At 42.0% G+C, this 27888-nt stretch overlaps 1 protein-coding gene and 1 pseudogene across 1 annotated transcript in view; both read left to right on the top strand.

The window, feature by feature from the left end:
* Positions 1–13767: 13767 nt before the first annotated feature.
* VWA3B (von Willebrand factor A domain containing 3B) overlaps positions 13768–27888 on the top strand; it is a 225207-nt gene continuing 211086 nt past the window's right edge. The window contains 2 exon segments of the mRNA XM_066377626.1: positions 13768–13953; positions 20865–21081. Of these exon segments, the coding sequence (XP_066233723.1) occupies positions 20886–21081 (196 nt within the window). The 5' untranslated portion in view covers positions 13768–13953; positions 20865–20885.
* On the top strand, positions 16365–17355 carry LOC136397818 (protein SET-like; annotated as a pseudogene).

Here is a 27888-nt window from a genome sequence, read left to right as displayed (position 1 = left end):
TGATAGCTGTGAATGTGGCATATTTGGAAATAGTGTCTTGCAGATATAAACAAGTTAAGATGAAGTCATACTGTAGTCTAATCCAAAATGGCTGATGTCATTAATAAGAAAAGGAGAAGAGGCCCTGGCCAGTTAAATCAGTCAGAGCATCGTCTCAAAATGCCAAGGCTGCAGGTTCGATCTCCAGTCAGGGCACATATGGGAAGCAACCAATGAATACACCACCAAGTGGAAAAACAAATGAATACTTCTTTCTCTCCCCTTTCCCCTCTTTGTCTCTCTAAAATCAGTTAAAAAAAAAGGAGAAGAGTCACACAGGGATAATGCCATGTGAGGGACAATCAGAGACTGGAGTAAGGCAGCTGCAAGCCAAGAACACCCAGGATTGCTGGCCACCAGCATAAGCTGGGAGAGGTGGTGGTGGGGTTTTTCAGCATCTCAGAGGGAGCATGGCCCTACTGAGATCCTGGTTTCAGGCTTCTAGCCTATAGAACTGTGAGAAGACACATTTCTGTTTTTTTAAGTCACCAAGACTGTGGTACTTTGTTAGTGTAGCCATAAGAAACAAATACTGCGTGCATCAGAGTTAGTCTAATAAAGGGAGAATAGGAACCTCACTGAGGTCACAAAACTGGTTGTGTGACTTTTGAGGCCTACTTGCTAGTAAGGCTTGTCTGCATGGCAGAATCTGGTGTAAGCACTGATTGTTATGTGCCATCTGGTTATGAGGTTGTGGGGAAGAAAATACAGAGCAGCCATTCTCTTCCAACTGGCAGAACCTAGAGATGCCCAAAATAGCTACACAATTGTTGGGCCTAAAGACTAGCTTAATACCATTGCAAACAGAATGTTGCTCTCCTTTTTTGTGTTACACTCACTAACGCTGTCCCATCTCACAAACACTTGATGTGAAACTGTCTCCTTACATTTTTGCTCATCTTTTTTTCTTCCCCTGGGGCTCAAACACAAGTCCAGGGAAGGTTGGATTAGGCCCCAAACCACTGGTTTCACATAGCATCGTTTCCCTCTTCCTTAAGCTGTGTCCCCTCCCAGGGAGAGTTTAGGACCATGACTTTGCTAGACTTCCACCTTCCTTCTTTGCTAGGTTTACTTCCAGGAGTGGCAGGGTATCTCAGGTCAGGACCCTCTTCTCTATATTAGGTACCAGTTTAGACACCCCTTTTAAAGACCCTTTGAGACATCAGGCAGAAGTGTTCTGGGGCCTTAAACTTACTCTTTGGTTTAGACACTTGAGGTATGGATGTGGAGGATTGGGAATCAGTAGGGGCAAGGATTATCTCATTGCTTGGAGCTCCTACTCTTTCCCTCTTGAGTCCCATTTCTTTTGTGCATGGCTCTGAATCTCCCTAAGTTCAAAGGAGTCCTTCCTGCCACTGAAACCTCTGCCTTCTGCTCTTGTCCAGAAATGTGTCTGAAAGTCTACCCCTGCTCCCAATATATCCTTTAAAATACAAGCATTCATAAGAGTCACCAATCTTTTAAAAATCACCTTTTCCAAGATCAAATGAAAAGTCAAATACTGACTTACATAAATTTGTATTTATGTAATCTAAACTTTAAATGTCAGAAATACATCCTTCAACTTCCTCCCACGAGAGAATGCAGACCCTTTGGTCTCACATAAAACCTTCTTCAAAACGTTTAGTACAGCCTCTCAAGTCAAGTTTTCAGTTGGAAAAAAACACACAACAAAACTGTTGCTCAAAATGCCTGTGAACTGGCTCTTCATGAGCTGTACTCTCGTTCCCTCTGCTGTCTTTGCTGGTGAAATAGCTCTCATTTATTGATTGACTGAGCTATAACTCATAGACTATAAAATTCAGTCATTTAAGTGTACAAGTTAATGATTTTTAGTCTTTTCACAGAATTGTACAACCACCACTCCTATCTCATCCCAGAACATTTTCATCACCCCAAAAAGAAACCCCGCGCCTGTTGGCAGTCACGTCCATTCTCCTCTCCCCCAGACTCTGGCAACCACTACTTTAATTTTTGTCCTTGTGGATTTGTCTGCTCCTTTATTTTTTTCAACCCTTTTCCAACCTGAGGATCCAATCAAGTTCTACCAAATTAACATTTCCGTAGTGAAGGCCTACTGTGTGGGAGGGATGCTCTGGGCTTTGACTTTGAAAGGCCAACTTTTCTAGTTCTCTTTATTCATAATGTAAAGAAATAGGGCCAGGTGGTTATATAGCTCCAAGGAAGGCTGGGCATCAGGGGTTAAGGGAGGTGTGGTAGCAGTGACCTTGAAGAAAACCCAGCCCAGCTTGGTAAACTGAAGCCACACCACATGCTTCCTTAGCAATGAGGCTTCATAACCATGGGGATTGTGTGCCAAGGGTAGGAACCTTTGTTTCTAACTACTGGAGAGTTGTTGTAGGTTGCTAGCTTTAAATGCAAACAGAAGCAAACTTAACTGTTCACTGAATGACTAGAAAGTTGATTCACTCGGGCGCAGTCCACTGGACGTGATTTTCCTCAAGGCAACCATTTGTTGAATCTGGTATTGTCCACTTGACATCAGGGCTATTATTACATCACCAGCTAACTAAAGTCCTACAAGGTGAAAACAGTTTTAAAGATACCTTAGGAGAATACGGTTTAGCCTTACAATATATAAAAATAAGCATATTCATTTTGCTAGTATTTTTCCTAAATTAATCTATAGTAATTCTAAATATATTTATAGGGTTGATGCTGGACATGGCCTCCCCCCCCCCCCCCAATCACTAGCACTATGGTCATGGATCCTGGCCATAAGCTACGGAAGAGGGAAGAGAGAGAGCGTAATACAACTGCATTTGAGGTTTTACTAAGGACAAAGAAACTGAGTTACCAGAAATTATCAAGGAGAAATAGCACAGAATGGTGTATATGCTTCCCCCTACACCCTGCTTGCCCACTCACCTGCTTGCTTGCCCATAGACAAAGAGTTTGACTTAGGCAGTTGCCCAGGGCTTAACTATAAAAATTGCAGCCCCCCTCAACAGGGTGTGGAGCTTTCACTGACCAGCCACCATTGGTACTGCCTCTGTATGTAAGAAATAAAGGCTAGGACCACTCCATCTGGTTCTCCTGGTGATTTCTTTGGGATCCCACAACACCTGACTGACATTCCAAGTTTGGACCTCCTGCATTACAAATGGCATAGCCAGAAGGATTGTGCAATCCCAAGGAACCTCCAAGTTGAGTTACCTCCCACCAACATCATCCAGTGCCAAGAGGAATCCCAGGCTGGCCATCTGACAATATGTTGCCATGTTGGTGGACTCTCGGGATTTGCCAAGGGATGGGGAGGGGGCGGCCCCTGAAAGTCCCGTTAGTGTCCTAGCTGCCCTGAAGGTGGTGGGGGACCATTTGGGGTTGTGTAAGAAGAAAGACTTGAGCTCTGGTGCTTGCATGCACCCCTCCTGGGTGCCTTGTACACTGTCATGCAGAAACAGTTGCCCAGTTGAAAGTACAGAGTTTGGAGGAGGACTTTAAGCTAGAAAGGGACATGCAGCTTCTGCAACCTGGTAAGAAGGACGCTTTGGGAAAACAGCTGGAACAGTCTAGCAAGCAGTTAACAGAACTAGCTTGCTGCTTTGCTCACAGTTGGGCTGCCCTTTGGCTTCGGCCCAGGTCAGAAAGGGGGCCTCTCAAAGCAGGTGGAACCCATGGAAGTGGGAGCCAACCCCTGAGAGTGACTCTGACTGACTCTGAAGGTGACAGTGAAATAATGGTTGTTGAGGATGTGGAAGCAGAGGTGCCCCTGGCAGCCTGCCCAGTGTTAGTATAGAAGATTAAGTCTCAGCAACCAAGGGTGCAGGAGGAGCATGGCCTCCGCCTGCCCAGCAGGTCATCCACACCATGGCTCGGCTGGCCATAGACTTGGGCAGAGCTGGTTGAAATGGCGAGTAAATCCCACCATAAAGGCGCTGAAAGTATAGCTGCTCAGTTTTTACGCCTGTGGGGCATGGTGCTGATGGCATTTCTCTAATGGGGGAAGAGCTATCTGAATGTTTTTTTCATGACTCACCCCTCACTAAGCCAGCGGATACATAGTGCCAGTTTCCAGGCTGCGCAAATGACGTCCCAGTGGATTTGGTTGTTGATAGGGTGCCACACAGCATGGCCTAATAAGAAGGATTTTTCTTCCTTTTTGGAGTGGTGGACCACCCTTGCAGAACTGCAGCAATTCATCCGCAAGTTAGGCATGTGGCACACTATTTGCAACCCTAATATGTAGGGACCAGATATGGAAACTTTTACTTTTGGCATGAGGGACCCAGTGGTGCAGACGACCCCTCCCACATATTTCGGCACTCTCATTTCCATTCTTTTCACCCGTCTAGGGTAGCCTATACAGGTTGTAACCTAAATGGTCACCAATTTGGGAGAAGTAGAGATCATGAGGCAGAAACAGGTAGTGAGACAGATGAAGGGAAGAAAGACTTCCTGGTCTGGTTGTCCCTGCACACCCCGAGGATGACCCTTGGTGGGTGAGCTTAAACTCCTCTAGGAAGCAGCCTGAGGAACACGAGTGCAGGGGACCACTGGGGATCGGAGGCTACACATGAAACTAACCATCTATTTGTCTTCACGAAATATTGGTGTACACTCGTATATGGCAGCTCTGAACACTTCAGGGACCCTTTATCCATTATGGATGGCTATGGGGATCTGCCATCTGTATGCAAGTTGTTACTCACACTGTTGGGGTGGGATAGCTCCTCCCACTCCTGTCCTTTCTGAGTGGACATCTCCTCCATTCCCTAGTATAATCTTGGGATTAATGTACTGATGGGCACATGCCTGAAAACTACCATTGGAAAATTTCACTTAAAAGCAAGAGTAGTGAAGGCTGTCCTATAAGGATCCACTTAGCATGCCCCTGTGCAGCTACCATCCCCTCGACTGGTGGCAAACATCCACCAGTATGGCCTGCAGGAGGCATGCTGACGTAACAGCAACCATACAGGAACTGGCCAAAGTAAACATAACACTGGGGAACAATTTTTTTTCCATTTTCTGTTGCATGAGGTTTTAGAACTGCTTCTATATATTTCTGCAGAGCTGATTCCAAATCTGAAATCTGGTTTTTGGTGCATGCTCTAGTTTTTATGCAATTTTAATTTCTTTTTGTTACAGTTAATGGCATGCATTGGTTTTTAAATTGGAGTTAAAGGGCAACGACTCTTGGATTAAACATAAACACAAGGCAATTAATGTTTTACAAACATCACTTTTACATAATTGTAGTTGTTTTTAAATATAAAAAATTATTATCTGATAAAAACACCCTCTTATTTTGTTTTAAGATTGAATCATGGCTTCTTCAAGTAGGCATAAATGTAAGAATAGTCCTGACAACTTCTGTTATATATGTGACTGTTACACACTTCAACATCAAATATTTCATCATTTGTGACACATGCATATATTGCCTATTTTCAGCAGTTCCAATTGGTTATTCAACTCATCTGCAAGAAGATTATAATGACATAAAAATTGTCCTCGACTTTCTGAAGTATGAGGGGCATAACTGGATCATTTGTGTGGATCTTAAAACGGTAAATTTCCTGCTAGGACAACAGGGAGGTTTCAGGAAGTATCCTTGCTTTCTGTGTTTGTGGGACAGCTGAGGTTGGGAGAAACACTGGACACAGAAGGAGTGGCCGAAACGTGAAGCTCTAGAAGTAGGGATGCAAAATACTGTGAATGAACCTGTAGTTAATCGAGACAGGATCATTTTTCCCTCACTTCACATCAAACTTGGCTTAATGAAGCAGTTTGTTCAGGCTTTGAATAGAGAAAGTGAATGCTTTCAACATATCATTTCTGCTTTTCCTGCCTTGTCTTTCAAGAAGATAAAAGCAGGTGTATTCAATGGACCTCATATTCAAACCCTCATATGTGACGAAGAATTTGCCAGGAAGATGAATAAGGAGGAGAAAGCAGCATAGCAGTCTTTTGTGGCAGTTACAAAGAACTTCCTTGGCAACAAAAAAGCAGAAAACTATGAACTTTTGGTTCAAGGGATGCTGTTGGCTTTCTGCGACATTGAATGTAACATGAGCATTAAGATTCACTTCCTGAACAGTCACCTTGATAAGTTTCCCAAAAATCTTGGAGCTGTTAGTGATGAGCAGACTACTGCTGGAGCATCAAATGAGATTGTCCTCAACAAATACAGAAACGCAAGAGCTACAAACACAAATTTCTTCCTGAATAGAATTTAAATAAGTTTTGCGCAAATTTTATGATTAAAATAACTGTTTTAATATGTTCTATTTCAAAATTGTAGACAAATTCTGATCCAGTCATATATTTTAGTGTATTAGTGTATTTATTGCATTATATAAATTATTATATTTTCACAAAGATGATGCCCAAGAAGACATTCTACTTCATTATGTTAAACTAAATGTTGAAAAATTTACAATAAGATGAAAACCAAAAATCTTAAATTGCAAAATAACTGTAGCTTACAGAGAAAAATTAATGTCAGGTTTGAGATCAGCACACTCAAATTAAGTAAGAGCAAGTATTTTTGTGGATGCAACCAAAATTTTGCTCCCCAGTGAATTCGTCTAGCGCATAGTCCCTACAATGTGCTTACGTGGCCCATCCACAAGCCAGAAGGCACTGGTGCATGACCTTGAACTATAGAGAATTAAATAAGATAGTGTCCCCCTTGCATACAGTAGTTCCCAATATCACAGACTTGCTAGATGCTTTGAGTCATGAGCTCAGAACATATCACTATGTTTTTGACCTAGCTAATACCATTTTTTCTATAGCTATTAGAAGAGAGTCAAGACCAATTTGTTTTTACTTGGGAGGGGAAACAATGGACCTTCACCATGTTGCCTATGAGATGTCTACACAGCCCTACCATCTACCATGGGTTCATGGTAACTGATTTGTTGGCTTGGTCCAGGCCGGTAGAAGTGCTACTATATCATTATATTGATGATGTCATGCTAATCTCTGACTCTCTTCCCTCCTTAGAGAAAGCAGGTCCCTCTTTTCTAACCCATCTCTGACAGCAAGAATGGGAGGTCAATGAGAGCAAAGTACAAGGATCTGGTTTATCTGTCAAATTTTTTAGGGTTATCTGGTCGGTGTAGGTGCCTGCAACTCCTTTCTGCAGTGGTCAGGTCATTTTGCGGACATCCAGAATTGAAGCACTTGCTGGGTATGCTCTGAATTCCCCACATCCACTGCTGATGGCCTGTCCTGGCATATCCACCCTGAAAACTTCACCAAGTGGTCCTGGCTTAGTCAATGAAATGCTGCTGAGCCAAATTTGACCTGGGCCAAAGGCAATTCTTCCAGCTCATGTGTGCGAAGGAATGTAAGTAGGCAACAAGACCCTTGCTAAGCCATGACCCCATCTGCATCATACTGTATGGACCTGACTTAATTGGATGGCTGCTGTACCTGTAGAGTTGTGGGTTCCTGCCCCACTCTGTGTTGAGCTGCACAATGTGACTACTAACTTCACCCATACAACAAGGTGGACTCTCTCAGACTTTTGTCTTAATGTAACTGCAGTGACGAGCACAGACAAATGGAGCCAACAACACCTTGGCCTTTCTGGCACTGTGGGGTACACTTTGGATGTGGAGTATACTATGGATGGCTCTTTCAGCTGTATAATTGAAATGGCCATTGCACTTGGAGACATCCTATATCCCTGGACATATTCTTCCCACTTAGCCCAGTATTCCCAACTAGGCCAATGCCAAAGTTTGATATCACATCTGGCAAATGGCTTGGTGGGAATATCACTTTGCCTTCTTTGCCCCACTAATTAGTAATATTGAAATCAGAAGGGCTTTTGATGCCCTTGCCCAGCATGTAGCCACAGCTCTTAACCACTCCTGGGACACCACAGTGCTCCTAATGGACAAGGTAACAAAAAATGAGACAGGTGGTTCTGGAAAACCAAATGGCATTAGACATGTTCACAGCTGCCCAAGGTGGCACCTATGCCTGTCTGCTCACTGAGTTCTGTGCATACATCCCAGACAGTGCACACAATCTGTTACAGGCCTTACAAGCCATGGCTGCAGAAACTACCAAGAAAGAAGCCCTAGGACACAACCCCTTCCTGATGGATGCCCCTAGGGGCCAATCTTAGATATGCTTTAACTGGTTTAGTAGGTTTCCTTCTCCTTTTGCTTGTCTATGCTTGTAGCTTATACTGTGTTTTCTGTATTTGGATGCAGTGTGCTGCCAAAACTCTCTCCACACAGGGTTACCTGTAGAATAATCATGCTTGGATTGTGAGGCGGAAGAGCAACGTTGGGGTGGAGTGTAGGGTCCATGCTGGACATGGTCCTTCCCCTCCCCAGTTCCTGGTCCTGTCATGAATCCTGGCCATGAACTATGTGTGGCAGAGAGAGTAATACAACTGCACCTGAGGTTTTACTAAGGACAAAGGAACTGAGTCACCAGATATTATCAAAGAGAAACAGCACAGAACTACATGTATTCCCCCACCCACCCACCCATCCACTGCTTGGCTGCTCACCTGCTTGTTTACCCATAGAAAAAGAGTTTCACTTAAGCAATTGCCCAGGGCTTAGCTATAAAAACCATGGCCCCCCTCAGTGGGGTGAGGGGCTTTCACTGACCTGCCATCATTGATGCTGCCCCTATGTGTAGGTAATCAAGGCTAGGTCCACTCCATCTGGTCCTCCTTGTGGTTTCTTCGGGATCCCACAATCACACTAGACTGATGTTCTGGGTCTGGACCCTCCTGCATTACAGTACTTTTAATTTTGAAAATATAATATGAATTTTCAAATAATAATATAGAAGGGCATTTGTTTATTTGTTGTTTTAAAAAATCTTATGAACAATTTTTAGCAGATTTTTCTTTTTATAGTAACTATGACTGTATGTAAATAGTTTTACCTTGTGTATGGCCAGTAGGAACAGCCACTATCACAGCTGCCTGGCCCATGCAGGTTCGCATTTGATTCGGACAGATGGTAATGAAACAATGGAGCCAAGAACTGGTGGGCCATTATCTTTAATCCTAGCTCACACCCAGTGGGCGAGAAATACATACAGTGGGAAAACACTGCCCTTTCCATTCAGGGCTCCCAAAGCCACTGACTCATCCGAGTTTCCTAGAATCAAAGGCCCCACTAGCCTTATTCACCTCTGTTCCTTATCTCCTTCTCTTTGCACAAACTGGCTTTTCCTTCAGCATTCCACCATCTTGGCTGCCTCTCCCTTGCAATGCTAATTTCAAAAACTGAGAGAGAGAGCCCCTGGTCTTCCTTATTTTATAGTGTAGAAATTAATGCCTTTAAGCCAATATACAAATAAAGAAGTTTCTGATACAAAACCACTCATCTGAGGCACAAATGAGATTCCTCATAAGAGTGCACCACCCCCTATCATGCAAAAGTCAAGGGTGTGGGGAAAAGCTTAGTGTTGAGAAGATCTTAGTATTAAAAGGGTAGGAAAGGCTTAGTCTTAAAACTAAGCCTTAGGCTATAAGGACCATGCCTGCTTACAGCCTGTCCCCCACACCCAATGCAAACTATAAGCGAGTGAACATATACTAAGGATGGAACTAAGCCTTTCCCACGGGCCGTGAGTTTGAGACCCCTGGCTTAAAGGTTTTGATTTTTACACTATAAAATGAGGCAGACCAGGGGCTCACTCTCTCTTGGTTCCTGCATTGCAGAGGCCTCTCTGATCTCTTACCTTCTATGGGAAAAGCAGGCTTTCTGCTTTTCCCTTGGCTTCTCTTGTGGCTTGCCTGTCTTGATGAGACACCAATAAACAGAATGGCCCACCATCCTCTGACTCCACCATTTCTTTACCATTTGCCTGAATTCAATGAGAACCTGCATGTGAATGGCCATGATGGTGGCCCCTGGCCATACAGTGGTTCTTTGTGACTGGCTCTTTTCACCTAGCATAAAGTTTTCAATGTTCATCTATTTTACAGTATATTTCAGTAATTCATTTCTTTTATTTATTCATTTATTTTAGAGAGAGAAAGAGAGAGAGAGAGAGAGAGATTGGAAGGGAGAGAGATGAGCATTAACTGGTGATTGTGGTGCTTTAGTTGTTCATTGATTGCTTCTCATACATCCCTTGACTGGTGGACTCAAGCAGAGCCAGTAACTCCTTACTCAAGCCAGGAACCTTAGGCTCAAACTAGCAATCTTAGGCTTCAAGCCAGTGATCTATGGGCTGAAGCCGGTGACCACAAGATCATGTTGATGATCCCATGCTCGAGCCGGTGATCCCACACTCAAGCTGGTGAGCTTTAAAACTTTGGGATTTCGAACCTGGGATCTCTGCTTCCCAGGTTGATGCTCTATCCACTGAGCCAACAATGGTCAGGCAATAATTCATTTTCTATTATTGCTGAATAACATTCCATTGTATGCATATACCACACTTTTTTAATCTATTTATCTCTTGATGGACATTTGGCCATATTTTCACTCTTTGAATATTATGTATAGTGCTGCTATGAACACTCCTTGACACTTTTCTGTGCAGATATATATTTTCATTTTTCTTCAATAGACATGTAGTGAAATGTCTTGGGCATTGGGACATACGTCTTGGGGAATTGCTGAGTTATATGTTAACTCTTTTTAACATTTTGAGGAATTTCCAGGTTGTTGGCCACAGTCCATTTAATATTCCATCAACTATGTTTGAGGGTTCCAGTTTTTCCACATCCCCTCCAACATTTGCAATTGTCTGTCCCTTTTTTGTGTATATGAGAGAGAGAGAGACGGGAAGAGAGAGAGATGAGAAGCATCAACTTGTAGTTACATCACTTTAGTTGTTCATTTATTGCTTCTCATTAGTGCCTTAACCAGAGAACTCAAGCTGAACCAATGATCCCTTGCTCAAGCCAGTGACCTTGGGTTCAAGCCAGCGACCTTGGGCTTCCTCACCAAAGGTGTTAGATTGAGAGCCACAGGCCTGCATTCATTCCCCTAATGCAGTGGTCCCCAACATTTTTTGGGCCACGAACCAATTTAATGTCAGAAAATATTTTCACGGACTGGCCTTTAGGGTGGGACGGATAAATGCACAAAATAAAATTATGCGACCGGCGTAAAAACTGTGGTATTTTAAAATATAATTGTTGAACTTACGAGACAAGCGTCAAGAGTGAGTCTTAGACAGATGTAACAGAGGGAATCTGGTCATTTTTTAAAAATAAAACATCGTTCAGACTTAAATATAAATAAAACAGAAATAACGTAAGTTATTTATTCTTTCTCTTTGGACCGGTACCAAATGGCCCATGGACTGGTACTGGTCCACAGCCCGGGGGTTGGGGACCACTGCCCTAATGAACACTGAACTGAAGAATATGACAATATATATAAGTGTCTGTTTTGATTTTGCCTTACCCCACTCCCAACCCCCTTTCTCAGGCAGCCCCTGACAGCCAAACACCTGGACCAACAGTGCCAACCAAGGTTCACCAGCAACTGCTACCAGCTGTATTTCCCCACTTCCCCTGTTCTCTTCCTTCCTCTTTAGAAGGAGTGCTTCTGTGTTAATTCCATCTTGGACTTTTTTTACACATATACACAATTCCTTTAAATGAACATTCTACTATTCTCTGGTTCTAGTTTTTGTGGTGGGCTTAAGAAAATTGCTTTTCCTCCTTTTATTTCATTTATAAACCTCCCTGTTCCCACCCCCCAAGATTCTAATCATGACCATAAGATCAAGAAGTGCCAGTTATAGATTTTTTTTAAAGAAAAAGAAAAACCATTCAACTTGAAAAGGAAGCAGCACAAAGGTCAAATAACAATGTAAAGGGTGTCACAAGATAGTACAAGATTGCCAAGAGTGTGGTACTGACAATTGATGCTGAGTCTGGACAGACGAAGATAAATTATTAGGGCTAGAGTGTGCATGGAAGGCTTTGTGAAGAGAGAAGAACTTGAACTGACCCTGAAAGACTGAGGGGGCGGTGGCTCCCAAGCTGTGATAATCCATGGGAATAGGGTGGTCTGAGTACAGGCATGGTAAACTCAGGTTAGATATTACTTTAAAGATGGGTCTGATATGGTAAATATCAATTACTGAGGTTGAGGGTAGGACACACATTATCTGTAAAATGTTAATTTAAAATAGATTTGTTAAAGTTCAGTACAGTGGTACATCACAAATATGCTCCAATTGCTCTTATTTCAAACCACTCAACAAACAAAAATGAGGTGAACCTTCCTGTAGCTGAACTCAAGTCCATGGCAGCTCTGTAATACTTCAGAGTGGCCTAGACTTCTGCTAAATTATCTGGCTACAATATAAGTAGTATTTAATATTTTTTATAAAAACTTACACTTATAGGCACAAAAACATAACTGATAAAAAGAGGGTCATCTGCAGTTACTTGCATGTAAGTGGCAAGTGTCCCAGGGAAGGGAGAGTGCATGGGCTGAAGGAGGGGACAGGAGTACCTGGTGTGACTGTGGATGCCATGGGTTTGGCAGTGTGGATGCTGTGTACTCTATATGTACTCTGTGTACCCATGTGACTTAGGAATATTAGTCTGGCAGAGTGTGGATAGTGGGGATTGATGTGGCCTTGGCAAATGTAGTCATGGCTACTGTATCACCTCCCTTCTGAACAGAATCTTTAGTACTGTTGAGGTTTTTGTTTGTTTTGTGATGAGGTTGGCAGGTGTCATTTGCAGAGTCAATAGTATACAATAGAATAACTTTATGAAATGATTTGTGATTTAATATCAAAGCTCTCAGTACTAGTACTCTGTAGTTATAAAGGTGTTAAAAGGAATAATAAATCCCTATAGAGGACAGAATTATTCAGTTCCAATATTAACTATGTCTTATTAGATCTTTGACTCAAAACCCTAGAAATAACCTGGTCACTTTTGAGTTTAAAATGTAAAATATAATTTAATATCTTACTATACTAAAAAAAATACTTGCCTGTGGGACCTTTTCTTAAAAATTTGAATCAGCTTTTCATAAGCACAATTTTGTTTCTGAGTCACTGAAAAATCAGAGGCACATATTTTGAGCTCTTTGCTTACTTGATAAGGAAAAACTAAAACAAGAGTTAAAAACAAAGCTGAACGAAGAAAGTAATGCCTATAAGAATTCTCATGTCTAATAGATAAGAGCATTTTTAGTAACAAAATGCTTCCAATAACATACATCCCTTGCTTCCAAAATTGCAAGTCTGCCAAACTGCAGCTCAAGGTGCCTCCTGTCTGGACTCCACCCACCTTTCGGCTAAGCGACCTACACGTGCTCCAGCATTTTCAACCTCTTCCCCTCCACTGTAAAATGAAGAACATCTCTCATCACAGCAGAGACGTGAAAATAAGTGCTCTGCATACTGTAAAGTGAGTACAGAAGTTAGTGGTAACGTTTCCTGCAATGCCTGTCCTCACCGCCTTTGGCACCTTCCTCCACGATCCGCTCTCGCCCGAGTCCCAAACCCGGGCTCGTCCATGTTTTCGTTTATTTGTTAATTTAATTAATGTTCCCCATCGTTGTTGACTTTCCCGGTGACAGCAGGTGCAGGGGACAGTCCATTCTTCCTGTCGGCTGGCGTAGAGACCTGGCTAGGGATCCCGGTGCAGGCACTGGTCCCGGGAACCTGCTCCGCGCCCCGCCCCGCCCTCGGCCCCGCCCCGGTCATGGCCCCGCCCCCGGCTCCGCCCCGAATTCCTGGCCCCTCCAAGCAACCGCGGAGCCTTTGGTCAACTGACAGCGCGGCGGGTACTCAGGTCACAAGAGAAATCGGACGACTGGAGTCTTTGGCGTGGTGGGCCCTCCGTGCGTGGGAGGCGCTGCCTGTCACTTGCGGGCTGCGTCCCTCCTCCGCCCCTTCGGGTGTGACGGCCCGCGGAGGATGGGAGGGCGACTGCTGAGCAGGCACTGCCTATCTTCCACCTGACAGAGCCTAGTAAGTGTGCGGTCCCCTGCACGTCAGACCCGTTAGGTACTGAGGGAAATCCTGGAAATGCTGCTTCCGAGCTGGACTGTCCCCACCTACAGATGCGAACTGGCCAGGAGAAGCTCAGCGACTTGGCCGACTCAGCTAACTGTTTGGTACCTGGGTAGGGTAGGTAACCAGGCACCTAGAGGCCCACCGCAGAGCCCTGGGCACCGCGCCTCACCCAGGCAACGCTCAGCTCGTGGACGGCTGGGCCCCTAGCTCCTTACTGTCTTAGGCCGAAAGTAGGAGGGCGAGGACTACTCGGGCTTTGGAGATAAAACGAGAACCAGAAGTTTATTTCTGAGAAATAATATGAGTAGTCTAAAACCGAGAGCCATCTGTTTGCATTAAATCTTTCTACAACTTTATGTGCTGGCACAGCCGCTGGCTTCCTCTCATTCCTCCACCTGTGTATGCGCTTCACAATCACACCCTTAAGATGAGCCCCATTTTCTTTTGCTCTTGTTCTATGGGCATACAATCTATATTTAGTTTCCACTTGGTAATATTCCTTTCATCTTCTTGGGATCTCTGGGTTTTGTGTTTGTTTGTTTGTTTGTTTGTTTGTTTCCTCAGCAATGACCTTCCCCCAAGGAACTCCATTTATTTGCAGATTTTCTTTTCTTGGCTTTATTTTCTCACCATGGGTTAGCCCATTTCAGTCACCTGTATCTGCCCTTATTATTTGAGTAGATGATCACAGCCTAGCCTTGCCCTTTAAGGGCAGAACAATGGGTGGGGGACGTTAATGGTTCCTAGGAGAGAGGTACAGCAGGGTACCCATAGGACCACATCTCAGCTTGCTTTCTTTTGGAACAATCATAATTCAAAACTCCATTACTCATAAGCTATATCCACCTAGTTTCTTTTTCAGAAACTAACAAAGACATATGAGGTCTTGGATGTTGATAATAAAGCAGTTAGAAGTATAAGAAATGTTTAAGATGAATTAAACCCTAAGTCTTGCATTGTGCCTCAACCTCTGACAACCTAAGACCTACTCTCATAAATCATGAGAACATCAGGACATAGGCCTACCTCAGGACAGCCATGGGGCATCTTTGGCTGCCCAATGTGGGCAGACCCCAGCAGCACAGGCTGACTGTATATGGATTTCCATCCTAGTTCCTTTGGTTGAAGCCTTTGGACTTGTGCCAGATTAATCTTTCTATTCTTTTTCCCAGCCCTGCTTTCATCAGACTTTGACATCCTTTTTTCTTCTTCTCCAGCTCACTTTACTTCCTCTTTCTATGTAAGAAATCTTTTCCTATTTCCCGAGCTTCAGCCCTTGGGATAGCACTTAGGGCAATGCTCAACTGGGATTTGTTGTTTCTTAATTCTGAGTTCCTCTTTCCCCAATTTGTAATAACTTCAGATGAAGAAATCCTGAATAACAATAGTAATAATAACAACAATATAGTAATATCTAGAAAATAATATGTCTCTGTTTAAGCAGACATCTATTTCCTGATCTTAGCCTTGTTAGAAATGCAAATCTTTGCCTTGTTTGAAAAATCAGGATTCTTAGCAATTCAGAGTGATCAATTTAATTCAACTTTAACACCCATGCAAAGTGCCTGCAGTATATAAGGTAGTGTGCTGAGGACATACATATAGTTTGTTGCTGTAGTCATTGAACCTTCTTTCAGTTTAGAGAGGACAAACCTGAACAAGGCTGCATTGGCGAAGTGTCAAAGCAAAAGCTAGGATTTTACTAGAAGGAGGCTGCAAAAGGTTGGTGAGGGCATCTGAAGAGGCTTAATGGAAGAGTCAGGGTTTGAAATTGGCCTTGAAGGCTAAGATTGCACACAGGAGACTACCTTGGAGGTGGAAAAGCAGGTGAGCTGTGTATGGAGGGGCTGCTTGTCAGGACACTTGGCAGCATTGCTGTGGCAGGCCTTGAGTAGAAGGATCCCTTCTGTTGGAGATGCCTTTTCTCTTTTCCTGTTTTCTCTAGATCAGTTCCATTTTCCAGTTGCTTTCATTTCCCACGATATGTCTCTTCTCCAGCTGAAAAACTCTGAGAGTCAAGATTTGAATCAAAATGACTTAGAGAGATTTTTTTATCCAATTGTGCTAATCAGATTTTTTTTTAAATTTTATTTTTAAGTCATGTGAGGGCATAAGGGACAGGGGCATTCACCTTAGCTGGAGGATTCAGTTGTCTCTTATTTAAAAACAAAGCCTATGACTCTTCTGAAACCTCTTTTAAGGTTCCAAAATCAGTTTAGGAGTCTTAGGATAGTTTATGTAGCTATGTTCCCTTTTTACCTTAGGACATGTAGCTCCCTCTAATAATAATATAGGAAGTGGAGTACCTAGAGCTTCTTCCAGCCTTGCAAGTTCCCTTCGGTCAGATTCTGGACTTTCCTCACAGCATGTCTCCCAAACGCCAGCCTTCGCTTCCATCTCAGACGAAGAAACCGAGACTGCCTCCTGCCCCTAAGCCGGAGAAGAAGTCAGTCTCTCAGGACTTGCCAAAAGGAGAAAGAGAAGAGCAAGAAGCAATTGAACATATTGATCAAGTACAAAATGAAATAGACAGACTTAATGAATAAGCCAGTGAGAAGATTTTGAAAGTAGAACAGAAATATAACAAACTCCACCAACCATTTTTTCAGAAGAGGTCAGAATTGATCGCCCAAATCCCAAATTTTACGGTAACAACATTTGTCAACCATCCACAAGTGTCTGCATTGCTTGGGGGAGAGGGTGAAGAGGCACTGCATTATTTGACAAGAGTTGAAGTGACAGAATTTGAAGATATTAAATCAGGTTACAGAATAGATTTTTATTTTGATGAAAATCCTTACTTCGAAAATAAAGTTCTCTCCAAAGAATTTCATCTGAATGAGAGTGGTGATCCATCTTCAAAGTCCACTGAAATCAAATGGAAATCTAGAAAGGATTTGATGAAACATTCAAGTCAAATGCAGAAAAAAGCCAGCAGAAAGAGACAGCATGAGGAACCAGAGAGCTTCTTTACCTGGTTTACTGACCATTCTGGTGCAGGTGCCGATGAATTAGGAGAAGTCATCAAAGATGATATTTGGCCAAATCCATTAAAGTACTACTCGGTTCCTGTCATGGATAATGAAGAAGGGGAAGGAGAAGAAGAAGATGATGATGATGATGAAGAAGAAGAGTTGGAAGATATTGATGAAGAAGGGGATGAGGATGAAGGTGAAGAAGATGAAGATGATGATGAGGGGGAGGAAGGAGAGAAAGATGAAGGAGAAGATGACTAATGGAACACTGATGGATTCCAACCCCCTTTTTAAATTTTCTACAGTCCCTGGGAGCAAGTTGCAGTCTTTTTTTTCCCCTCTTGTGCTCAGTCGCCCTGTTTTTGAGGTCTCTTTTCTCTCCTTTACATCATGGTTCTCACCTTATTTGGGGGGGGGGGAGGATGTACCTTAAGGGGAATACAGTGGGGAAAAAAATCTCTGCCACTTTATGTTCCAAATTCATTTTTATCCCTTCCTGTTTCAACAAAAACTTCATAAAATCAACATCACCGTGCTCTGTGGGAGAAAAGAAAAACCTTCTGCTCCCTTAGCTCTGCTAGAAGCTGGAGGGTGCTAGGCCCCTGTGTAATAGTGCATAGAATTCTAGCTTTTTTCCTCCTTTCTCTGTATATTGGGCTCAGAGATTACACTGTGTCTCTATGTGAATATGGACAGTTAGCATTTACCAACATGTATCTGTCTACTTTCTCTTGTTTAAAAAAAGAAAAAAAACTAAAAAAAAAATGAGGGGGTTATAGAAGGTCAGCAAGGAGTGGGTTTGAGATGTTTGGGTGGGTTAAGTGGGCATTTTGACAACATGGCTTCTCCTTTGGCATGTTTAATTGTGATGTTTAATGGACATCCTTGCAGTTTAAGATGACACTTTTAAAATAAAATTCTCTCCTAATTATGACTTGAGCCCTCCCACTTGATGGGAGAATCAGCAGAACGTGAAGGACCTTATTCAGAATTGACATTGCTCTATTATAATTTTGTTGCTGTTTATTTTATTTATTTATTTATTTATTGTATTTTCCTGAAGCTGGAAACGGGGAGGCAGTCAGACAGACTCCGGCATGTGCCCGACTGGGATCCACCCGGCATGCCCACCAGGGGGTGATGCTCTGCCCCTCTGGGGTGTTGCTCTGCCACAATCAGAGCCATTCTAGCGCCTGAGGCAGAGGCCACAGAGCCATCCTCAGCGCCCGGGCCATCTTTGCTCCAGTGGAGCCTTGGCTGGGGGAGGGGAAGAGAGAGACGGAGAGGAAGGAGAGGGGGAGGGGTGGAGAAACAGATGGGTGCTTCTCCTGTGTGCCCTGGCCGGGAATCGAACCCGGGACTCCCGCACGCCAGACCGACGCTCTACCACTGAGCCAACCGGCCAGGGCCTGTTGCTGTTTATTTTTAAATTTCTTTTTTGTTTCACTGGAAAGGAAAGATGATGCTCAGTTTTAAATGTTCAAAGTGTACAAGTTGCTTTGTTACAATAAAACTAAATGTGTACACACAAAAAAATAGAGGAAGTGGGTGAGTGTGTTTCAGGGAAGAGAAAGATTAACTGGGAATGATGAAATCGATAGTCAAAAATCTTTATTCTGAGCTTTCTTTTGTTTCTATAGGAACCATTGGCCAAATGTAAATATCAGTCTTTGTTGAACAGTTCTCAAAAAGAAAGTTGAAGTATACATTCTCCCCTTGTTGTTTTCATATTCTGTGGTTCTAAAGTAGTAGGAGGAGCCCAAACTTCAGAAATCAATATGACTTGGGCTTGGGGGTAAAATGATGCTTGGAATGAAAGTGGGTGTATGGAAAGGAGTACAGTTACTAAAGGACAGTTATTTTAAGTAATTTATTTGTACATAGCCCTTTCCAATATATCTACTGCTTATCCATGCAGAACTCCTGCATTGCCACATTTGCTCCTTGTAGTAGCCGTGGGAATTAGGGAGCACAGGCGATGTGACCACTGTGAAGAGAGAAGTCACTTAACATGGTAAAATGGACCTACATAGAGTTTTCATTCTCAACTTTCTCACTCTTATATGATGCTGTCTAAATATTGTAGCATTCTCATCCAATTGAGTTCTTGTAGGAAGAATGCAAGATCTTCACCAATAATATGCATTTGTGTACCTTTGGAATTCAATATATCTGGACAGTAGAAATTCACATAAACCTTAAGTGGAAATCATTATCTTTAAAAACTTGAAAATGACAAACAAAGAAACTTTCTGAGCCTGAGCCCTGAGAATAAAGGTTATTGCTCTGTGTTCAGTGAGGACCCAGGAGCCCTAAGAGAAAGCACTACTACTGGAATGCACTTTCTTGGTTGGCTTATATCACAGGACCATGCTGGAGCTGGTCAGTCATAACAAAAGCAGAGTGGTTAAAAATGGCTTTGACTACTGCTTTTGCCACTTACGGGCTATGGGTCCCAAGCACCATCTTTAAATTTTTGAAGCTTCTGATTCCTCATACGTCAGTGGGATGTTAACAGTATGTAACTGATATGGTTATGAAGAATTTATGAGATAGCACATAGAAAAAGCTCATCAAAGGGACTAGCCAACAAAACTTGCTACAGTTGTTTTTTATTATAGTAAAGGCCACAGAACATTCTGTGTTCTAGACTCTAGAGCCAGATGACCTAGAATCTCAGTTTAGAATCTCAGTTATGCATATACCTGCTGTGAGATGATGAATGAGTTAGTTAAGCACTCTCAGTCTGGGTTTCCTCATCTGTAAAATGGAATAATAGTAGAGCTACTTACCTCATAAGGTTATTACAAGGATTAAATATATACCACTCAGAATATACATAAAATTGTTTACTAAAGACTTCTAACTTCTTTTCACAAAAATCTCCCTAGCTTGGGTCCAGTTAAACAGAAGTGTTTGAAATTTCATGTGAGACTTTCAGGAAATATAGAGTTTTAAAATGGAAAAAGGGAGCATTTTCATTGTTAAAAAGTATTATAGTCCAGAGAACTCACTTATATGCATTGCACACTCTGATTGCAGAAGTAAGCAGAGCTCTCTACTCTTTCCCTAGGTTGTCAGGGCCTTCCTGAAGTTGTGGTGAGTGGGTGAAGATTGCATTACAGTCTGGCTGCTCCTTTCCTCCCATGTACACTGGCTATATTTAGGCAGGTCTAGATAAGTTTAATATGTTGCATATTGCCTTAAGTCCAGTTGGTTCCAGAACAGCTGGCTTTGTGAGCCAGAGTGTTTCAGTCCAATTTTAGAGTAGAGTCGAAGAGAAGAAAACATTTGGAAGGTGAAGCCATGTGTTCTAGCTGGGCTGAGCCGCCGTCTGGTTTCAATCCTCTCACTAGCTTCCTGTTGGCCACTTCTCATGCAGAACACATGTATTTCCTCTCAGGGTTTTGTCCTCTTTATCCTCTTTGGAAGCATCTGATTATAACTGGAATATGGATGGTTGTGTAATGAAGGTTCAGGAGTGATTGTTTTCCAAAATGGAAGAGCTTTGTATTTTTTTATTATAAAAGTAAATCCTGTTTAAGAAATGTTTAAATGATGCAAAAATTTAAGCAACATAGAAAAGATAAAAATTATACACACTCCTACCACACATAGAAAAACTACTGTAAACCTCTTGGCATATATCTTTCTAAATGTCTTTCTATGTGTATATGGGTATACCTGTGGATGTTGAATTTTATGGATATCTTTCAGCAATGTATATGGATATCTTCTTTGCCAAAAAATACATATCTATATTATAATTTTTAACTTGTAGGTAGAATTCCACTTCATGGCTGTGCTGTAATTTATATTAAACCAATACTCTGTTCATGCTAGGTTGTTTCCAAGTTTTCAGGAAGTCTAAGTTTGACCATTGCCTTGCAGGACTTAGATCCTAACTCCGAGATGGGGATACCAGGCTCATCTTCTGCCATCTCTGAGCAGCAGCTTCAGAGGCAAGAGGGACTAAGCAACACTGAAACAGAGCTGGGCAGGCCGAATCTTATCTCATCTGAGGAATGGCTTCAACTGCATGGGCTAAAGAGCAACAAATTGACCTTGAAACAGATTTTGTCACAAATTGGATTTCCACACTGTGAAGGTAGATTTCCACTCACTGAGCAATGCTGGTTAGACCCAACCAGCATGCTGCCTGTTAACCTCTGAGGAGGCAGCATCAGTTCTGAGGGTCTCTCTAAAACCATGGATCTCTGAGCTTGCTTTGATCTCACTTCCTGATTGGTAAAAAATGTTTGTGCCCCCAATATATGTATATTACTTGGATGTACATTTGTTAATCCACATATTGAATATTAGTAGTGCTTAATTTCACTTCTTTGAAAGATGAAACAGAAGTTATTTGAATTTATCCCCTGGGATGTGCCCCCTTTTGGAGGTCACTGATGCAAACAATAGCTATGTGTAGTTTCAGAGAGAGTGTGCTCTTTTCCTGTTGTGGGCCTCCAGTTTTTTCTAAATCCTCTTGTTGGATTCCAGTTTTTTCAATCTTCTTGTTAGATTGCTCCCTTTATTATTAGGTAGTGTCCTTCTTTGTTTCTTACTAGAACTTTTGTTTAAAGTCTATTTTGCCAGATATAGGTATGGCTACTCCAGCATTTTTTTTCCTTTCCATTTGCATGAAATATCTTTTTCCACCCCTTTACTTTTGGTCTGTGAGTATTTTTCATTCTGAAGTGTGTCTCTTGTAGACAGCATATATATGAGTCTTGTTTTCTTATACATTCAGCTACCCTATGTCTTTTGTTTAGGACATTTATTACATTTCAGGTGATAATTGTTAGGTACATATTTATTGCCATTTTATTCTTTTAATTGTGTTCCTCTGTTTCTTCTTCTTCTTCTTCTTCTTCTTCTTCTTCTTCTTCTTCTTCTTCTTCTTCTTCTTCTTCTTCTTCTTCTTCTTCTCTTTCTCCTCCTCCTCCTCCTCCTCCTCCTCCTCCTCCTCCTCCTCCTCCTCCTCCTCCTCCTCCTCCTCCTTCTTCTTCTACTTCTCCTCCTCCTCTTCCTCCTCCTCCTCCTCCTCCTCCTCCTCCCTCCTTTCTTCTTCCTCTTTCTCCTCCTCCTCCTCCTCCTCCTTCCAGGCTCTTTGACATTTCTTGTAATCCTGGTTTGGTGATAACAAACTCCTTTAGCTTTTTCTTGTCTGGGAAGCTCTTTATTTCTCCTTCAATTTTAAATTATATCTTTGCTGGGTAAAGTACTCTTGGTTGTAGGTTCTTGCTTTTTATCAGTTTGACTATTTCATGCCAATGCTTCTGGCCTGAAATGTCTTTGTTGATCAGCTATCAGCATTATGGGAGCTCCCTTGTAGGTAACTAACTGTCTTCCTCTTGCTGCTTTTAAGACTTTCTCTTTTCTGACTAGTGGTGGTGCAGTGGATAAAGCATCAACCCAGAATTCTGAGGTCACTGGTTTGAAACACTAAGGTCTCTGGCTCTGGGTTCAGGGTCACCAACTTAAGTGGGAGAATTGTCTACACAATTCCAAAGCTTGCCAGCTTGAGCCCAAAGATCACTGGCATGAAAACCCCAAGTTGCTGGCTTGAGCAAGGGGAAACTGGCTATTCTCTGCATATTCGAGAAGCAATCAATGCACAACTAAAGTGAAAGCAACTTCAGGTTGATGCTTCTCACCTTTCCTTCCTGTCTCTCTCTCACTGTCTCTCACATAAAAAGAAAAAAACATTTTTCTTTGTCTTTAACCTTTGCTATTTTAATTATGATGTATCTTCGTGTGGGCCCTTTGGGTTCATCTTGTTTGGGACTCTCTGCCTTCCTGGACTTGTGTGTCTTATTCTTTCACCACTATAAGGAAGTTTTCATTCATTACGTCTTCAAATTCATTTTTGAGCCTTAGCTCTTTCTCTTCTCCTTCTGGTACTCCTATGATGTGGATGTTGTTACGTTTCATGTTGTCCCAAAGGTCCCTTAAACTGTCCTCATTTTTTAAAATTCTTTTTTCTTTTTTCTGCTCTGATTGGGTATTTTTTTCTACCTTGTCCTCCAAATCGCTGATTTAATCCTCTGCTTCTCCTAACATACTGTTTATTCCTTCCAGTGTATTCTTGATGGCAGGCATTATATTCTTCATTTATTACTGGTTACTTTTTATGGTTTCTATGTTATTTCCATGCTGTTGAGCATCCTTATAATCATTACTTTGAAATCTATATCTGATAAACTACTTGCCTCCATTTCATTTAACGTTTTTCCTAGCGATTTCTCATGTTCTGTTATTTGGAGCCTGTTTCATTTCCTCTCCAATTTGGCTGCCTCTTTGTGTTTCTTTCTATGTATTAGATCGATCTGCTGACACCCAGTCTTCATGGGATGGCCTTATGTATTAGGTGTTCTGTGGGGTCCATGGTGCAGTCTCCTTGATTAATTGAGTTGGGTGTTCCAGTAATGTTCCTTGTGTGGGTTATGTGTGCCCTTCTGTTGTAATTGAGGCTTGGTTGCTATTGGATCATTTGTACATGGTACCAACCCTCAGGTTGGTTGACTCTGAGGCTCAACCCTGACCATAACATGAAAGCTGATGTGCAGGTGTTGATCACATAAAGCAGAATTTGCCTCAGCAGATTTTGTGTTCTCCTTTTAAATATGCTGCTTGTGAGGCTTATTGGATCCTGCTCTGATGTTGTCCGAAGATGGCCACTGGGTGTGTTGGTTCTGGGCATCTCCAGAGGGACTGTGATGCAGGCCAATGTAAGTTGCTGTTTGGAGCTACAAGCAATCCACAATTTGTGGCTGCCTTTGCTGGGCCTGGATGCACACAGGAAGGACGAAGCTGTACACCAAGGCAGGCTTTTACCAGCACCATGCCCTGGGGCAGGTCAGCAAAAGTCCCAAGCCCCCTCCACTTGCCTCTGCCTGCCAGCTGCCTGTTAGGCTCAGTCACTGAGAGTCTCTAGCTGTACTGCGCAGCAGTGCCTAAGCTCCACAGGGTGGGGCAAGAGGGAGATGAGAGGATGGGGCTACTGCTTTTCCTCAGGGATAGAATCCGGGATGTTCATATGCTATGCCAACACTCACCCACTGAGCCACCGGCCAGGGCCTATTATCTTTTATTCATATTTTGAGAATAACATTAGACTGTGCTATAATTCTTGATTCAACCATCAAACATAACTTAGAAAACTTGAGAAGAGAAAGGCTACTGTACTTACCTATATTTATGCTTTCTTCGTTCTTCCTATTGTTTCAAGTTCCTTCTTTTATTATTTTCTTTTTATTTATAGAACTTTCTTTATTCAGTCTTTAAAAGTAGCTCTGCTGGCAACAAATCTATTTAGTTTCTTGTATGACAATGTCTTTTTTTCTGCATTATTCCTGAAGAATAATCTTTCTATAGTGAGAGTTGGGATTGACAGTTCTTTTCTTTTAAAACTTAAAGAACAGTGCCATTTCCTTCTGGTCTCCATGATTTCTGATGAGAAAATAATTTTCATTAGAATTGATTACCTACTACTGGTATATAAGTGATTTTACTCTGATATTTAATTATTCAATTTGTTACATCTCCTTCATATATTTTCATACTATATCATCCTTTTAAATCTTTTTTTGTATATTTTATATCTATTGATATTGACAATATTGGAATTTAAAACTAAAATTTTTTTTAAAATATTGCTTGGCCAGTGGTGGCACAGTGGATAAAGTGTTGACCTAGAATGCTAAGGTCCCCAGTTCAAAGTCCCAGTCTTGCCTGGTCAAGGCACATATGTACCTTTGAGCAGCAACTATGAGTTGATGCTTCCCACTCTTCCCTCATGCCTTTCTCTCTCTCTCACCCCCCTCTCTCTAAAATCAATAAGTAATATATATATATATATATATATATATATATATATATATATATATATATATATATATATTTGTATTTTTCTGAAGCTGGAAACGGGGAGGCAGCCAGACAGACTCCCGCATGCGCCCGACTGGGATCCACCCTGCACGCCCACCAGGGGGTGATGCTCTGCCCATCCGGGGCTTCGCTCTGTCAGGACTAGAGCCACTCTAGCGCCTGGGGCAGAGGACAAGGAGCCATCCCCAGGGCCCGGGCCATCTTTTGCTCCAATGGAGCATAGGCTGCGGGAGGGGAAGAGAGAGACAGAGAGGAAGGAGAGGGGGAGGGGTGGAGAAGCAGATTGGCGCTTCTCCTGTGTGCCCTGGCTGGGAATCGAACCCTGGACTCCTGCACGCCAGGCTGACACTCTACCACTGAGCCAACCAGCCAGGGCCAATAAGTAAAATACTTTAAAAAATAAAAACTTTAAAAAATATTTATGAATTCATTTAAAAGTAATAAACCCATTATATGTTAACAGTTTTAATAAAATAAGTATATTTTCTAAAACAAAAATTTTAGTAAAGTGGCATTGTTTTGTGCTTTTGCAAGTATTTTTAATATCTCAATAGAATACAAGTAGCTTCTCATTTCTACTTCTTAAAATAACAGCTCATTGAGATGTAATTCACATATTATACCATTCACCCATTTAACATGTATAATTTAGCATTTTTTAGTATATTCATAGATATGAGTAACTATAACCACAGTCAACTTTAGAACATTTTTATCACCTCAGAAAGAAGCCTCTTTAGCTATCGACCTACCCCTCAACTGCTAGCCCAAAGCAATCTACTTTATGTCTATAGATTTGCTTGTTCTGGACAACTCATGAAAATGGAATCATATAATGTGGTCTTTTGTGATTGGCTTCTGTCACTTAGAATAATGTTTTTAAGGCTTATCAATGTTGTACCATGAATTAGTACTTTATTCCTTTTTATAGCCAAATAATATAAGAAGATGAATTATATGGATATATCACAGTTTGTCCATTTGTCAGTTGATAGGTGGACAGATGATTCTTACTCTAGCAGGTTGTTAACTTGGTTGGACTCAAACTGCAAACTCTGTCTCCCCTGCTAAATAAATGCAAGTCTCACTCATTGCCTTCTTTCAAGGATTAATGCCACTCCATTTCTGCCTGGTTTTTTTGTGTGTGTGTGTGTGTGTTGTGTTTTTTTTTACAGAGACAGAGAGAGAGTCAGAGAGAGGATAGATAGGGACAGACAGGGAGGAACAGAGAGAGATGAGAAGCATCAATCATTAGTTTTTTGTTGCGACACCTTAGTTATTCATTGATTGCTTTCTCATATGTGCCTTGAGCGTGGGGCTACAGCAGATTGAGTAACCCCTTGCTCGAGCCAGCGACCTTGGGTTCAAGCTGGTGAGCTTTGCTCAAACCAGATGAGCCCGAGCTCAAGCTGGTGACTTCGGGGTCTCGAACCTGGGTCCTCTGCATCTTATTCCGATGCTCTATCCGCTGCGCCACTTCCTGGTCAGGCTCTGACTCTTCTTGATTGCTCTCTAATACCTTCAAGTAGCTATTTTTATATTTTTTCCAGAGTTAGATTTTTTTCTGTGTGAAGATTTGCCAATAAAATCCACCATTGCTGGATGTGGAACTCACAATGCCTCACATTTTAATTAGCAGCTGTAGTTTATAGAGTCTTCCATAGGCTCATCCCTTTAACCCTCAAAAACAATACTCTTTCCTCATTCCAGATGAATGTCTTAGGTAAAGAGAGATTGCTTCTAGTGACTTGAAGTTGCTCTATCTATGGCCGTTAAGAATTTTAACTCTTGAAAGCGAAGATTTTGGAGTTGATGATATAAGAAATATCCAAACCTGTAGAGAATTTTTATGAGTGTATTTAAGCCAAATTGGTGACAGTTTCCTGGAAGCAAAATCTCAACAGATTGAGAAAATGTTCCAAAGAATGGCAGCTTTACAGTTTAGGAAGATATTGACCTAGAACATGACTACTCACCACAACTCGCTTTTAGTTAGAAATTTTCATTTCAGACCATCCTATGTAGTTAATTTTGGTCTCTTAGTTTGTAAGACCCTCTATGCAGGCCTTCTCTGGCCTTGTCAGGTTTATCATGGGGTCACTTTTTTTCCCCATGAATGAGGTTATTGCTGATGGAATTCAAGAATTCATTTTTTATTATTAATTTATTGTGTTTACAATAGATTCTAATGTCACCCATGTTCCTCAGTACATCCTCCCTGTCTCCCTCCCCGAAATGCCCTCTCCTTTTCCCTCCAGGATTTGCTTTTCTGCTCTCATTCCATCCTATCACCCTATCATCTCCTTTCCCTCTGTCCACTTTCCATCTGGATCCTTTGATCCCGCCTCTGTCTCTATTCTGCTCCTCAGTTCATATGGTTCGTCAGATTCCTCATATGAGTGAAGTCATATGATTATTTTTCTTTCTCTGCCTGGCTTATTTCACTTAACATAATAGTTTCTAGTTCCATCCATATTGTTGCAAAATATAATATTTCCTTTTTCATGGTATTCCCCATAGTATTCCATCGTGTATATGTACCACCACTTTTTAATCCATTCGTCCACTGATGGACACTTGGGCTGTGTCCAGATCTTGACTATTGTAAACAATGCTGCCATAAACATGGGGTGCATTTCAAACTGTGCTATGGTATTCTTGGGGTATATTCCTAAATGTGGGATGGCTGGGTCAAAAGGCAGTTTGATTTTTAATTTTTTGAGGAATCTCCATACTGTTTTCCACAGTGGCTGCACCAGTCTGCATTCCTACCAGCAGTGCAGGAGGGTTCCCTTTTCTCCACATCCTCGCCAGCACTTATTTTATGTTGTTTTGTTGATGAGCGCCATTCTGACTGGTGTGAGGTGATATCTCATTGTGGTTTTAATTTGCATTTCTCTACTGATTAGTGATGTTGAGCATTTTTTCATATGCCTATTGACCATCTGTCTGTCCTCTTTGGAGAAGTGTCTATTCACCTCTTTTGCCCATTTTCTGATTGGACTGTTTATCTTCTTGGTGT

The sequence above is a fragment of the Saccopteryx leptura genome, chromosome 3 (genome assembly GCF_036850995.1).
Source record: "Saccopteryx leptura isolate mSacLep1 chromosome 3, mSacLep1_pri_phased_curated, whole genome shotgun sequence".
Lineage (NCBI taxonomy): Eukaryota > Metazoa > Chordata > Mammalia > Chiroptera > Emballonuridae > Saccopteryx > Saccopteryx leptura.
Note: the sequence above shows the minus strand (reverse complement) of the source record. Positions and strands in the feature narration are given on the sequence as shown.